The following is a 14806-nucleotide window of genomic DNA, read 5'->3' on the forward strand; positions in this document are numbered from 1 at the left end:
AAAATCCTATTTTCAGTTAAGAGATCTACGACATTATGTGTCAGAAATAAACCATAATTTTTTTCCATTCGCTAATCTTTTACGGCCTCGAACGTGGACTTGTGGATTCTAATATTACAAACTCTTTCACTGTTCATCTAGCTTTTGGAGGGGCAGTCGACTCCGGATCTTTCGAATCTATAATTCCAATTTCCCCATACCTATCATTAAATTAATAGAATATATTAAATACATTTTCAGTTCTTGTAAAATATTGTAACATATCCACAATGAAGTTTCTTATTTTGCTATTTAACATTTTATGTTTGTTCCCAGTTTTGGCGGCAGACAACCACGGTGTTGGTCCTCAAGGGGCCTCCGGTGTAGATCCTATAACTTTTGATATTAATTCAAATCAAACAGGCCCTGCATTTTTAACGGCCGTAGAGATGGCCGGTGTAAAATATCTTCAAGTACAACATGGCTCTAACGTAAATATCCATAGACTTGTTGAAGGGAACGTTGTAATTTGGGAGAATGCATCAACACCGTTGTATACCGGCGCAATCGTTACTAATAATGACGGGCCTTATATGGCCTATGTTGAGGTACTGGGTGATCCAAATCTACAGTTTTTTATAAAATCAGGTGATGCTTGGGTGACCTTAAGTGAGCATGAATATTTAGCTAAACTACAGGAAATCAGACAAGCAGTTCATATTGAATCAGTGTTTTCTCTTAACATGGCCTTCCAACTGGAAAATAACAAATATGAAGTTGAAACGCACGCTAAAAATGGAGCAAATATGGTGACATTTATACCAAGGAATGGACATATTTGCAAAATGGTATATCATAAAAATGTCAGAATATACAAAGCAACGGGCAATGACACTGTTACCTCTGTGGTGGGATTTTTTAGGGGTTTGAGGTTATTGCTTATTAACGTTTTTAGTATTGACGATAATGGAATGATGAGTAACAGATACTTTCAACATGTAGATGACAAATATGTTCCTATTAGTCAAAAAAACTATGAGACTGGTATAGTTAAATTAAAAGACTATAAGCATGCTTATCATCCTGTAGACTTGGATATTAAAGATATTGATTACACCATGTTCCATTTGGCTGATGCCACTTATCATGAACCTTGTTTCAAAATTATTCCAAACACAGGGTTTTGTATAACTAAGCTTTTTGACGGTGACCAAGTGCTCTATGAGAGTTTTAATCCCTTAATTCACTGTATCAATGAAGTACATATTTATGATAGAAATAACGGATCAATTATTTGTCTACATCTAAACTACAGCCCACCATCCTACAAAGCATACCTTGTTCTAAAAGATACTGGATGGGAGGCTACAACGCACCCATTACTGGAAGAAAAGATTGAAGAATTGCAGGACCAAAGAGCTTGCGAATTGGATGTAAATTTTATAAGTGACAAAGACCTTTATGTGGCAGCATTGACAAACGCGGATCTTAATTACACAATGGTAACCCCTAGACCGCATCGCGATGTTATTAGGGTATCAGATGGAAGTGAAGTGTTGTGGTATTATGAAGGTCTTGATAATTTTCTCGTTTGTGCATGGATTTATGTTAGTGACGGTGTTGCATCACTTGTTCATTTAAGGATAAAAGATCGTATTCCAGCAAATAACGATATATACGTTCTCAAGGGTGACCTATATTGGACAAGAATTACAAAGATACAATTTACACAAGAGATAAAGAGGTTGGTCAAAAAATCCAAGAAAAAACTTGCTCCAATTACTGAAGAAGACTCAGATAAGCACGATGAACCCCCAGAGGGACCTGGAGCTTCAGGTTTGCCACCCAAAGCGCCTGGAGATAAAGAGGGATCAGAAGGACATAAAGGACCTAGTAAGGGATCTGATTCATCCAAGGAAGGTAAGAAACCTGGATCAGGTAAAAAACCTGGACCAGCAAGGGAACACAAACCAAGCAAGATACCAACATTATCCAAGAAGCCTTCAGGACCAAAAGATCCAAAACATCCTAGGGATCCTAAAGAACCCAGGAAATCTAAGTCGCCTAGGACAGCATCTCCTACAAGGCGTCCATCACCTAAACTACCCCAGTTATCAAAGTTGCCTAAATCAACATCTCCTAGAAGTCCTCCACCACCAACAAGGCCTTCATCACCTGAACGTCCTGAGGGAACTAAGATAATCAAAACATCTAAACCACCATCTCCTAAACCACCGTTTGATCCATCATTCAAGGAGAAATTCTATGACGATTACAGTAAAGCTGCAAGTAGGTCTAAGGAAACTAAGACGACAGTTGTATTGGATGAATCATTTGAATCAATACTTAAGGAAACTCTCCCTGAGACACCTGGAACTCCCTTTACCACTCCTAGACCTGTGCCACCAAAACGTCCCAGGACACCTGAAAGTCCCTTTGAACCACCTAAGGATCCTGATTCACCGTCTACTAGTCCATCTGAGTTTTTTACACCGCCAGAAAGCAAACGTACAAGGTTCCATGAAACTCCCGCTGACACACCTTTGCCTGACGTTACCGCTGAGCTATTTAAGGAACCTGACGTGACTGCAGAAACCAAATCTCCTGATGAAGCAATGAAGAGGCCAAGGTCTCCTTCAGAATACGAAGATACATCACCAGGAGACTACCCATCTCTTCCAATGAAACGTCATCGCTTGGAAAGACTCAGACTAACTACTACTGAAATGGAAACTGATCCTGGTAGAATGGCCAAAGATGCAAGTGGAAAGCCTGTTAAACTTAAACGTTCCAAGAGTTTTGATGATCTTACAACTGTTGAACTTGCGCCTGAGCCAAAAGCTAGTAGGATTGTTGTGGACGATGAAGGCACTGAGGCAGATGACGAGGAAACACACCCACCAGAAGAAAGACAAAAAACAGAAGTCAGACGCAGACGTCCACCAAAGAAACCATCCAAATCACCGAGGCCATCGAAGCCAAAGAAACCAAAGAAGCCAGATTCTGCATATATTCCTTCAATTCTCGCCATCCTTGTGGTGTCATTAATAGTCGGCATCTTATAAAGGAAAACCTGTTCAGTGGGACGTTCTGATAGAGTAAACGAGTCATACCCGGACATTTGAATTATGCATTTAGTTAGTTTAATAAAAATTTTATCAAAAAAATTATTTTTGACTGTTTTGCCTGAAGGCCTAAAAAGGCCAAGAAATTAAAACATGACTTAAATAGTAAAAAAAATAAGTTTAAAGTAAAAATATTAGATTTATATTACATTTAGCTCTGAAGTTATTAATAGGGCCTATAGTTATTCAATTCTGGACTCATAACCATTTGGCGCTTTTATTAATTTAATTTGCAAAAAATATGTGGCAGTTAGTATATCGTGATAGTTACTTAAAGTTGGAGGATTTCTTCCTAAGGTTGGTCCTGCGCCATATTGATTTCCAGTGAGTGTCATTTCCCATCTGCTTACTCATTGAGCGGATTTTCTGTCTTAACTGGCTGTTCTGCTCAAGACAGTAGAAGAGTCGCTTTTTAATTTCAAGCTCAGCTTTGTTGTCCTGGTCATACCTGACAACAGGCCTTATTGCAGATGAAAAAGAGACCCTGTCAAACCAAATTGGTCTATCCTTGTGGTATAGAGTCTTTTCAACGAGTTTTGTCATCTTTATATTGTTAATCCACACAGGCTCAGAAGAGTCCTCAGTTACCGACTCCGGCTGGAAAATCCACGAAAGTTTCTCAAAAGACTAAAAATTTTATGTAAAATAATGATTAACAATTGGTGTATGATAGAATAGAATAAAATTGTTATATAAAGAATAGAATAAAATTGTTATATAAAGAATAGAATAAACTTATATAAAGAATAGAATAAAATGAGTGAAAAGTAGGAAAAATTTGTCAGTATATTGTTATCGATGTGTTAAACATGGAAAACTAAGCTGTTTAAAAATTGAGGAAAAGTAATGTAGATATAACACTTACCGAGTTTATAATGTCGTGTAATGTTCTGAATGTGGTAGTCTTGTCATCAGAGAAAGACTTCAAAACTTCATCAAAAATTAAAGTACGATAAGTAATGTAGGTGGCACGGGCAATGACCATTGCGATGTTGAGTTGAGATTGAGTTTTATCAATCCTAAAAATAATAAAAAGATTAAAAAATACTTTTCTAAAAGCCTAGTGCGTTCTTCAAAGTTCAAATCAGGGAGGTTTTCATAATATTCAACCTATACAATTTAGATATTATTTAGAGATAAAATTATAAAATTAAAATAAATTATGAGAAAGTCAAAATAAATTTATGATAAAGTTACGATAAAGTTGAGATACCTTAAGTTCATTGCAAGAAATCCACAGTTTGAGGAGATCATACATTTCATAGGAATCGACAAATTCTTGTATTTTATCAAGCTAAAAAGTTTAAATATGCTTAAGAAATTACCTCATTTTTCATTTCAGACTTGAGTGAGTGGTATTTAGCAACTAACTTAGAGTTGTCATATCTAACAATAATTAGTGAATAGTGGGAAACAAACTTTGAGGAAAGAAGTTTTAGGGATAAAAGATTTGCCTGCTTTGCCTTTTTAGTATATAATGCACGGAGTTTCTTTTCAGGAATCATATTGGCCTCGTCTATAGCTGAGTTAGTAGAGTCGAGTTCCTGTTTTAAAGCCTCATTAGACTCGATCCTGTTACCCATTATCTGTTTGCAAGTCTTGAGATCATTTTTCAGATTCTTAATACTTTCATCCCTGAGGTAAATCTCGTTCAAAGCCTGTTCAAGTTCATTTCTAAGGTGAGAATTCTCTTGAAGTTGAAGTTGCATTCCTTCAGAGTACAGTTGGCTATTCACAGCAGACTGGGTTAGCAATAAAGTATTATCGAGCTTCAAGTTCTCTTGCTGTTTTTTGAGAAAGTCATGCTCATACTTGAGCGATTCTAGTCTGTTTATAGCTATATTAGTTGTAATTTCAGCCTTCTCTTGAAGAGCAAGATAGCCAGGGCGAGCATTGTAAAAACTCTTACCAACAGCTGATTTTAGGAGAGTTAAACTACATTGTCTAAGTCTATCAAAAAGGTCATCGGTGTCCTCTCTAGTTTTACAGAAAATAGCCAAAAATGCTTGGTCGGGATCTAAGGAAATGTGTAAATATAAAAGGGGAAATACCATCTTTTTCATGGAAATAAATAATAGAAGAATCATCCAAAGATTTTAATTCTAAATTATCAGGAAGAGTAAGAAAATGTGTAGGAATTCCAAGCTTAAAATTTACGTGTTCTAAAAGCCATCCCATAACAGGCCCACATTCCGTACCCATACTTTGATCATTAGCATCATAAGCCAATAAACAATTACCACGAATTTCCAAATTTAATTCTTTCCACTCTGTGTTATAAAAAATATTATATCTGTGTGCCTTGTCTGTGTAGAATCGGCCACCAAAATTTATATAAAATTTTTTTATATACTCACTTGGCCAGATTTTGACAAACTCTTCCATTAATTTGGAATTTAACTCCATAGTAATGTCAATGTAAACTATGAAAAAATATACAACTAAAAGTACATAATGGTAGCTCTAGACAACGTAGGGACTCAGTTGCCAAACGATGCATTCAAGGATTTGACATCCCAGTGCATATCATTGCTTGAAGCAGCCGTGGCAAGGTCGGAATCCAGATTTGTAATTAGATTAATGCGACATTACAAAAGTTTAAGAAGTTTACTCAAGGCACATCCGGCAAGTTCAGTCCCATTTCTTAGGTCACTCCTGAAGGAATATGCTTTCGGTGCAAATCCCTGCCCAGTTGCAGAAAAGGCCTATAATTTTCTTCCTTCGGATTTATTGCCTCCGATCTTTTCAGAACCTGAATCTTCCGCGAAATCCGCCGATGTTTCTGACACAACAAAACCACAGTTCGATCTTCCAAAATTTCACTACACAACGTCGACATACTTGGAGATCCAGGAGTATGTTTCACAAGATTCTCAACTCACTGAGACCAAAGTCATGCTTTCAACCCTTGCTCTGATTTATTTGATTGATACGAGGCACTATGACAAGGTATCCTATCATATTATCACACAGTACCAGTAGTTATGTAGAGATTCTTGTGTATATTCAATATTATTGATTGTATTAATGTTTAGGCGATGGATTTGGCAGATTCACTTGCCCATTTAATGTTAAGTTTGAACAGGAGAATTATGGACTACCTAGGAGCTAAGGTATTGTCTATTCAGTTTAATATTAAAATACGATCAATTTTACGAATACCAATTAAAAATTATATTTTTAGGTCTACTTCTATTACTCTAGAAGCTTTGAGCTTGGAGGAAGGTTTAAGGATGCCAGGAAGTTAGTTAGTCCATCTTAATAATTATTTAGACTTTTGATTGTTTCACACAGAAAAGCATGTCTACACCACGACCCAATGACACAGGCAGTAACATTTAACTGTATACTGAGGAACCTGATTCACCACAAGCTGTACTCGTCAGCTTTCAAATTCGTATGAAATTAATCAACGATTTTGAATCAACGCTAATTTTTAATTTAGATATGCAAGACCACGTTCCCGGAATACCTAAGCTCAAATGCTCAGTACGCAAGATACCTCTACTACTACGGTAACCGAATTCATAGATAAAGGTTTTTAGGAAAAGTACTTTCAGTTCAACTTGAGTATAGTGAGGCCTACACCAAGTTGGTTCAATCGCTGAGGAAAGCACCTCAGAACGATAAAACTGCATACGGATTCAAGTTATTGGTACGTTAAATTCCATGAAAAATTCTGCAGGCAACAAAAATGTCTGTAATCGTCGGTCTCTTGATGTGTGATATTCCAAGCAAGAGTGTGTTCACAAACCCATCCATGAGGAGAGACCTGACTCCATACGAATCAATTGTAGTTGTAAGTTTTCATAAAACTAAAATATCATAGGCTGTTCGGAACGGTGATTTAAGTGTATTTTTGCAGCTGTGCGATAAATATGCACGCTGCTTTGTGAAGGATGACACGATGTTCCTGATATCAAGGCTAAGAGACAATGTAATTAAGGGAGGACTAAGGAAAATCAACCTGGCATACTCTAAAATTAATTTGGTAAGTACAATAACTTAGTCATTCAACACCTTTAGGCAAATGTAGCTCACAAACTAGGACTAAAATCAGTCGAACACACAGAAAACATAATTGCAAAGGCAATACATGATGGAATTATAGAAGCTGTTATAGACCATGAAAATCAATGTGTTAATTCAAAGGTAACATACCATAAAGTTACAGTAACTATTGTGTTGAATTTATAAATTAATTGTAATCACATATTGATGTTTAGGTTAATGTAGACTTGTATAAAAGTTATGAACCAATGAGAGCTTTTCATAAAAGAATACAGTTCTGTTTGAAACTCCATTCAAACGCAATCCAGGTGTGCAGCAAACATTGATATATCTCCTGATAGCAAGACTTAGAATGTAACCTAACCTAATAAATTCATAGGCAATGAGATATCCAGAAGATCCAGAAGTCACAAAGGAAACTAAAACAACCTCGAACCCCGATAAAGATCAGTTGGAATCTGTAAGAAAATAAAAAATAACAATTCTTCAGCTGGACTACGACAATGAGTTGGGAGATGGAGGATATATTTAGATAATGTGTTTCAATTTGATATACGTTTTAAATATTTTCATGTGCGTAAACTATCACCTGATTGTCGGAATCCACACATGGAAGCAGTTCTTCCAATAACATTTTTCATTTATTTATTTTAAATTATAAACTAATGCATGGATTTTAATTTTTCAATAAAATTCAAATCCTAATGGATATCTATACAGAAGATGATTTCGACGAAAACAACCCGGTCACGAAAGCAAACTACGCCGATGTACCAGAAGAAGATAAGTACGAAAAGTTCGAAATAAGTGATGAAAAAGAGGAATTTGAAGACGAGGACTACGATGAAGACGATGAATCTGATTTAGATCATACCACACTAGTCCAGGTCCTGTCAAATTCGTCCACAGAATCACGTTGTAGCATATTACAAGAAGAAATCAGGTTATTGAAGCTGGAAAATGATCTGTTGCTCTCAAGAGAAAAATCGCTAAAGGATAGATTAGAACTCCTGGGTAACGATAACGAAACACTCAACACCAAGGTCCTGGAGTATGAAGTGAAGGTATCGTCGTTGAATAAGGAAATCGACCTGGTTAAGTGCCGCTCTGAAGCGCGCCAATCAACACTGGAGAACAATTACAGGGAATTGTGCTCAAAAATCGCAGCAAGTGAAGAGTTGAACCAGAAAATGAGGTTCGACCTGAACCAGCAGAGGGCTAAAAACACGGTTTTGGAGGAATTAGTGGAAAATAAAAACACAGCAATAGCTGAATTAGAAAGAAGAATGGAGCACTTGGCACCTTCAAGTCAGATTACCGTAAAACTGAACGGAGAAGTACAGTCTGATGACAAGTACAAAGATCTCAAGTATAGATTACACGCAACGGAAAGGCAACTTGACCAAGTTGTTACAGAGCTCTCAAAAGTTGTATCACACAACACTAGTCTCAACAATGATGCAAATTCAAAAACTAGTACCAAATATCTAGACTACCGAGCACTAATAAAAGATTATAACCAGAAGTCTTTAAGGGTGAAAGAGTTGGAAGAGAGACTCTCAAGTGACGAAAACAAGTCAAAAATCGCTACTTTAGAGGACAGTATTAAGATACTGAATGAAAAATTGGCCACCAGATCAAATGCACTAAAGGAGACTGAAAGAGAGCTCAAGGAGTTTTATTCAAAACAGCTTGACGATTTAAGAACCAATATTTCTGAGCATAAACAAATGATTGATTCAAAGGTCCAAGAGTTAAACACATACAGAGATAGAATAGAGTCCATGAAAATGGAACTGGACTTGAAAAACAAGTCGATTATCGATAAGAACGAGGCTCTAAACAGAGAAAAATCGCAAAACCACGAGATTTTTTTAGAAAACGAATCCCTCAAGAGGAAAATCAACGAGTATATGGATCAAATCAGATCACTGAAGCTGGAGAACCAGGTTCTTCTGGACAGAGAAGCGACTCACATAGCTGAGTTTAAGAACTACTCAAATGAAACTGACTTGAAGTTAAAGAAAATGGAATTGGTACTCAGACACACTCAGCAGATGAACAATAAGCCCAACTCTACCCAGAATGACGAGACTGATAAAAAGGACTACTCGGAGTTTAAGAATCAGCTCTTGGAGGAATTTAGTGAGATCAAGCAGCTTCTAAACACTCTGGAAAGATCGAAAAAGGAGCAACAGCAGAACAACAACCTAATTCTGACTTTAAGGCACCAGAACGATACAACGATGACTGCACTGAGGGAAGAGAATAAAAACGCACTAAACTCCTTCTCGGAGAAGAACAACACAACCCTTACTGAATTGAAGCAACAGAACATGAATTTGGCTACAACGGTGACAGACAATGTCAACAAGGTCCTGAATTCACTGAATAACAACAGTGATAACCTGTTGAAAGAAATAAAGTCGCAACTGGAATCACTTAAGGATGAACTTAGGGCGAGTGAGGCTGAAAAGTTTGTTCCAGAAACTCCAACGAAAACGCCTAATCTAGATGAGGCAAACATTGAGGCTTCAGATGATTCATTGTCTGAAAAGTACAATAAACTGAAGGAGTCGTTTAAAGAAACCACGACAACTCTTCTGAGAAAGGAGAAGGTCTTAATAGACTCCCTAAAAAAGACTGTCTTAGAGTGCCACACGTATAAGATGCAGCTTGAGGAGTTGAAGAACTCGACTCCCAACGCAGACGATAACGCTGGAGTAACTAAATCATCACTAAAATGCAGCTGTAAAGATATGGTAAAACGAGATTCTGACTCGAAGGTCAAAAACTGTTGGTGCAGATTCAAAAACTTCACCAATCTTAGACGTGCCCTGTCTAGGAAGGCAATGTTGCTCGAGTCTCAAGTTTTGGATTCGATGGAGAAACCAAAAGTGAAGCGTAGAACTCGACAATCTGAGAACTTAGAATAATATATTACTGAAATCTACTCTATAAATACTAGTTTACTGCTCCATAATTATAGTATATTAGTCTATAAAATCAGTTTAGCGGCATAACTAGATAGGTATGAATAATTTACAACATTATATTACAGCGAGAGTTTATCGCGTGAAAACAATTTTGTAATTAATCAATTCTTCAACAATGTTTGGATTGGTCTTGGCTATGTCCCTGTATCTTTCTCTCATCCACGTCAGGATCATATCTTCAGTCACTTCTTTGCTGGGATCGAACTTCGGCATGGGAGGAGTAATGCTTCTCCCCGACATCTTCTTGAATAGTCTCGACTTCCGACCAGTCTCGATGTACTCATGTTTTTCGAACATTCCTTTGACGAAGAACAAGATCCTGATTATCGTAAGACCTCCGTAGCTCTCGAAAAGGTGTACTGTCACGTTTTCAAGATCGGGGCTTAGAGTAACAACCATATCACCGAACTTCACCTTGTACAGATAGTAACCGGTGTCAATCGTGTAGAGGAACAAAACACGCAGGTCGTTAAACTTCACACCGCGGGGAAGGTACCCGTCAAATATATCGAAGTGGATGGCATCTCCGCCTAGAGGGATCTGCCCATCCTTCGTAAGGACTGTATGTCCCCATTCGGCATTATATCTCGTGAAATGCCCGGGGTGGTAATCTAGCAGAACGTCGTGCAACAGCTTGTTCAGCTTCTCGTCATCCATGTCAGTTAAGTCCAGAATGTCAAGCTCGTCTTTGACGTCGCTATACGCACCCTCGGGGAAATCTATGGGTTCTTCTTCCTTTGGTGGAGTGAACTGGTGATATGGATAATCTAGCCCAAACAAGTAGTTGAACATACCTTTTAAAGCAGATTTAGATTTAACTCTATCAGATGAGAATGTGACTCGTGGAGGATTTTCTTCGGGAGGTGGATCTTTTCCTCTCGAAGTTGACTCTCTATCCACCGGGGGAGGAATCGTCTCTTCCCTCGGTGGTCCAGGCCCTCTAGAAGGCCCAGGTCTTGCTATTCCACGCTCCTCATCACTGCCTCCTGATTGTGTAATGATATCAGTGCTAACGGAAGTTTTGATGGAGATTAAGGTGATTGAAAGGACAAGCCAAGCCAGGCATTGCTTAAATGACCATCTCATCAAGGTGGTCTGGAGTAAACAACGGCCAGCTAGCTTCCTTAAATTTTTTTATAGTCGCTAGGACATTATAGTGTCATTTTGATTAGTTAAAGATACATTTATTAACGATTCTCGTGAAGCATGAGAGATTGGGCCTCAGAGATACAAATAAACAATTAAAAATAATAAAACAATATTTAAATATAATTATTATATGTACATATACAAAAAATATACAAAATAAGGGCCGTATTCCATCAAGCTTTTCATAATTGAGTTCCCCATCACGAGACTAAAGCACACAATCTATGTAATACGGAGCACTTTTATTTTTTTATTATTCAATGGATAAAAATACTCTAAATAAAAATGATGCCTATAACGAAATGGTTAGGGCCGCCAAAACTGATTTCTCATTCGAGCCAAGCCTTAGATATCGCACTATTACCGGCGTTAGGGGACCCTTGGTAATTTTGGATAAAGTTCGTTTTCCTCGCTATTCTGAAATTGTACGAATTAATATGGGAGACGGAACTACTCGAAGAGGCCAGATTCTTGAGGTTAGAGGCAACGTAGCGGTCGTTCAAGTCTTCGAAGGCACGGCCGGTATTGACAACAAATCTTGTACCGTCGATATGACTGGCGAAACCTTGAAGATGGGAGTTTCTGAGGATATGCTGGGAAGAGTTTTTAATGGAAGCGGTTTCCCAATAGACGACGGACCTTCTATCCTGCCAGACGACTATGTCGATGTCAACGGATATCCTATCAACCCTATCTGTAGGATGCACCCACGAGAAATACTTGAAACGGGCATTTCTACCATTGATGTCATGAATTCAATAGTTTTAGGCCAGAAAATACCGTTATTTAGCGCTGCAGGCCTTCCTCACAATGAAATAGGCGCTCAGATTTGTAGACAGTCCCGTCTAGTAGACGGGAAGGATACAAAGGATAAGCATCCTGACAATTTCGCCGTTGTTTTCGCAGCCATGGGCGTCAATCTTGAAACTGCCGACTTTTTCCGCAGAGATTTTGAGCAAACAGGCGCCATGTCACGCGTAGTTTTATTCCTGAACCTCGCCAATGACCCTGCGGTGGAACGTATAATCACGCCGAGATACGCATACACGGCTGCTGAATACCTTGCATTTGATAGAGAAATGGACGTTTTTGTAATTTTAACTGATATGAGCTCATATGCAGACGCTCTTAGGGAGGTTTCTGCAGCGAGAGAGGAGGTGCCTGGCCGCAGAGGGTACCCGGGATACATGTATACAGACCTTGCAAGTCTATACGAAAGGGCAGGCAGAATAAACGGGTCTACTGGAAGCATAACGCAATTCCCTATTTTAACGATGCCAAACGACGACATAACTCATCCGATCCCTGATTTAACTGGTTATATCACGGAAGGTCAGATTTTCGTTGATAGAACTCTATTTAACAAGGGCATTTATCCACCGATCAACGTCCTTCCAAGCCTTAGCAGACTAATGAAGTCAGGAATCGGGTCTGATTTGACTCGAGAGGACCATCCGAGCGTCAGTGATCAGCTTTATTCTGATTATGCCATAGGCCAAGACACGAGGGCCATGAAGGCTGTCATTGGTGAGGAGGCTCTGTCCTCGGATGACTTACTGTACCTTGAATTCACTGATAATTTTGAGAACAAGTTTCTAAGGCAGGGTCAATATGAACGCAGAACCATTGAGGAATCCCTGGATATTTGCTGGGAGCTTCTGCGCACTTTTCCAGAGGACATGCTCAAGAAAATCAAGACTGATTTGGTCAAGAAGTATTACCCTAGAAAGTTATAAACCTGAGATCGCACTCTATTTTAATTCTTACTCAACGATTTAATTTATAACTAATGAAGTCAACCATAACTCCTGATTTAACAGCTTTAACTATTTATGGACACTAAATGTAGTAAAATGTATTATATATGCTAGTGTACAAGATTTATCACTAATGCTTTAAAGTCCAATGTGTCTGTCACTCCAGACCTGCGATCCGTGGACGCTAACGACCTTTTCCTCGCGACCGTCTCTAACTTCGAACCCTGACTCTCCAATGCTTTTAACCAAAACACCTAATCATTATTTTGGGAATGTTATTTTTATTAAAATTGTATTTGTCAAAATTATATTTAATACGGTAAGAGTATATTGTTCATTATACCAAGTATATATTACAATAGTATATGTTTTATATTATCTATAGATATAAATCACTTACACTTGGCGCCTTTGGTCCTATTTGCATTAATATAAGACTGCCAACTGGATATCCTGGTCTTATCAGCTTCATCAAACAGTTCTCTAAAACTATTATATTGTGGAAATTAAAGACATAATAATTACTGATAACTAAAGTAAGGTGTATCTGCTACTAAGTAAAATTTTAAGTTATGGAAGATACCGTTTTAGATAAACTGTGCTAAATAGAGGAATTAGAGACGACTTAGACCAGGGGAAATCAAAGAATGTGAAGACAACCGCAAGGGTCCTAACGAACGACTTGAGCTGGAGGGTCATGAGCTCATCTCTTGTAGGAAGGTCAAAACCGTCACTAAGCGGCCTGTTTAAATCAGTTAGTACAAATCCATTCATGGTTTCAGAGATAAAATCCTCAAAAAACTTCTTTAGATTATTTACAATCGTATGAAAAACAAACGGGTCGTTCTCATACCATAGTGATGAAGAGTATCCGAAGCTGATTTTTAGGAGTGTTAGAAATAAAATCTCTTCAGTTGTAAATTTAAGCCCATCATTTTGGTGATTTCGGTCTAATTTTTTATCTTCAGTACTGAGTTTCGTGACATTTTGCTCAGACTTTGCTTCATTATTACTCTGAGTCTTGGCACTTCCGTAATCAGCTTTGCTAGAGAAACTTAGTAGATAATCAATGATGTCAGTTAAGGAAGAGAGCGCAGCTTTCTCATCGAAGCAGTCTTTCGGAACAACTCCTGAGAATTCCCTAACAAAGACATCGTTAACTGTGCTAAAAACATGGAAGAACTCAAGGTGAGTAACGTCAGTTTCAGCCTTGCAGGATTCCCTGAAGTATGAATTTGATAACTTAGAAAGAAGAGCCACACCTTTAGCGAATTTGTTTCTGTTTGGAATGTGCTTTTTACGCAAATCCTCCAGAACCTCTTTGACCGTTCTTTTAACCGGTTCTGATTTTACAGTAGGATCAGGATCTGACTTGGTAGGCTTGTCTTTATTAGAGACTTCGGGGAAAGGAAGTGGTTTATTAAATTCAATATGTGGATTTTTATCACGTTCCTTTGATTTTAATTTTTTAAGTTCTTTCCTTTGCCTATTATAAATTCTATCCAAAGACCGCTCAGCAGCCGTTCTACCAATTAAATTAATGGATTCCTCCTCGAGTTTTCTTTTCATAATTAAAAATAGTCAAGTTTATTGCTAAAATGCCGGGTTTTTAGTATTTTATAAATCCAAATCAACATGCTGTGAAAACTTTGATAAATGGTTTAAAAATAACAGTATCCACTATTTAGGATCTCATGAACAATAAAAAATTATTTAAAATTAAATGAATATAATACAAATAAATTTACAAATTATTTTACACTAAATTCCTCTGATTGTGTTGAAGTGG

At 37.7% G+C, this 14806-nt stretch overlaps 7 protein-coding genes across 7 annotated transcripts; 4 read left to right on the forward strand and 3 right to left on the reverse strand.

Moving 5' to 3' along the window:
* Positions 1 to 201: 201 nt before the first annotated feature.
* Positions 202 to 3344, forward strand: p104 (104 kDa microneme-rhoptry antigen). Its single transcript, XM_758979.2, has one exon. It carries the CDS (start codon positions 270 to 272, stop codon positions 3042 to 3044), a length of 2775 nt encoding a protein of 924 aa, XP_764072.1. The 5' UTR covers positions 202 to 269; the 3' UTR covers positions 3045 to 3344.
* TpMuguga_04g00439 (uncharacterized protein) lies at positions 3239 to 5510 on the reverse strand (the record flags this gene model as incomplete). Its single annotated transcript, XM_061305999.1, has 7 exons — positions 3239 to 3731; positions 3970 to 4123; positions 4153 to 4214; positions 4318 to 4398; positions 4430 to 4490; positions 4524 to 5121; positions 5156 to 5510. 7 exons carry the CDS (start codon positions 5508 to 5510, stop codon positions 3372 to 3374), a joined length of 1671 nt encoding a protein of 556 aa, XP_061161165.1. The 3' UTR covers positions 3239 to 3371.
* A 48-nt stretch (positions 5511 to 5558) lies between these two features.
* On the forward strand, positions 5559 to 7659 carry PSMD3 (26S proteasome non-ATPase regulatory subunit 3 A; the record flags this gene model as incomplete). The annotated part of the gene is made up of 12 exons (XM_061305998.1): positions 5559 to 6053; positions 6140 to 6217; positions 6289 to 6347; positions 6378 to 6501; positions 6550 to 6619; positions 6650 to 6759; positions 6790 to 6903; positions 6934 to 7095; positions 7131 to 7256; positions 7331 to 7423; positions 7495 to 7575; positions 7606 to 7659. 12 exons carry the CDS (start codon positions 5559 to 5561, stop codon positions 7645 to 7647), a joined length of 1554 nt encoding a protein of 517 aa, XP_061161166.1. The 3' UTR covers positions 7648 to 7659.
* Positions 7660 to 7819: 160 nt separating this feature from the next.
* TpMuguga_04g00440 (uncharacterized protein) lies at positions 7820 to 10066 on the forward strand (the record flags this gene model as incomplete). The annotated part of the gene is made up of 1 exon (XM_758982.2): positions 7820 to 10066. One exon carries the CDS (start codon positions 7820 to 7822, stop codon positions 10049 to 10051), a length of 2232 nt encoding a protein of 743 aa, XP_764075.1. The 3' UTR covers positions 10052 to 10066.
* Positions 10067 to 10183: 117 nt separating this feature from the next.
* TpMuguga_04g02515 (uncharacterized protein) lies at positions 10184 to 11421 on the reverse strand (the record flags this gene model as incomplete). The annotated part of the gene is made up of 1 exon (XM_061306185.1): positions 10184 to 11421. Exon 1 carries the CDS (start codon positions 11195 to 11197, stop codon positions 10184 to 10186), a length of 1014 nt encoding a protein of 337 aa, XP_061161855.1. The 5' UTR covers positions 11198 to 11421.
* An 87-nt stretch (positions 11422 to 11508) lies between these two features.
* On the forward strand, positions 11509 to 13061 carry VAPB (V-type ATPase B subunit). Its single transcript, XM_758983.2, has one exon. The coding sequence runs from the start codon at positions 11521 to 11523 to the stop codon at positions 12994 to 12996; it is 1476 nt and encodes a 491-aa protein (XP_764076.1). The 5' UTR covers positions 11509 to 11520; the 3' UTR covers positions 12997 to 13061.
* Positions 13062 to 13125: 64 nt separating this feature from the next.
* TpMuguga_04g00442 (uncharacterized protein) lies at positions 13126 to 14776 on the reverse strand. The gene is made up of 3 exons (XM_758984.2): positions 13601 to 14770; positions 13418 to 13500; positions 13126 to 13271 (listed from the first exon to the last, which is right to left on the reverse strand). Exons 1-3 carry the CDS (start codon positions 14584 to 14586, stop codon positions 13156 to 13158), a joined length of 1185 nt encoding a protein of 394 aa, XP_764077.1. The 5' UTR covers positions 14587 to 14770; the 3' UTR covers positions 13126 to 13155.
* Between the last annotated feature and the right edge of the window lie 30 nt (positions 14777 to 14806).

Source organism: Theileria parva (assembly GCF_000165365.1).
Source record: "Theileria parva strain Muguga chromosome 4 map unlocalized ctg_529, whole genome shotgun sequence".
Taxonomy (NCBI): domain Eukaryota; phylum Apicomplexa; class Aconoidasida; order Piroplasmida; family Theileriidae; genus Theileria; species Theileria parva.

Bases quoted from the DNA above. Each gene is read 5' to 3' on its own strand.
- p104 (XM_758979.2), top strand. From the start codon at position 270: ATGAAGTTTCTTATTTTGCTATTTAACATTTTATGTTTGTTCCCAGTT.
- TpMuguga_04g00442 (XM_758984.2), bottom strand. From the start codon at position 14,586: ATGAAAAGAAAACTCGAGGAGGAATCCATTAATTTAATTGGTAGAACG. The intron at 13,501-13,600 runs GTATCTTCCATA...TAATAGTTTTAG, and splicing joins AGCACAGTTTATCTAAAACG to AGAACTGTTTGATGAAGCTG. The intron at 13,272-13,417 runs GTAAGTGATTTA...AATAATGATTAG, and splicing joins TAGGACCAAAGGCGCCAAGT to GTGTTTTGGTTAAAAGCATT.
- VAPB (XM_758983.2), top strand. From the start codon at position 11,521: ATGGATAAAAATACTCTAAATAAAAATGATGCCTATAACGAAATGGTT.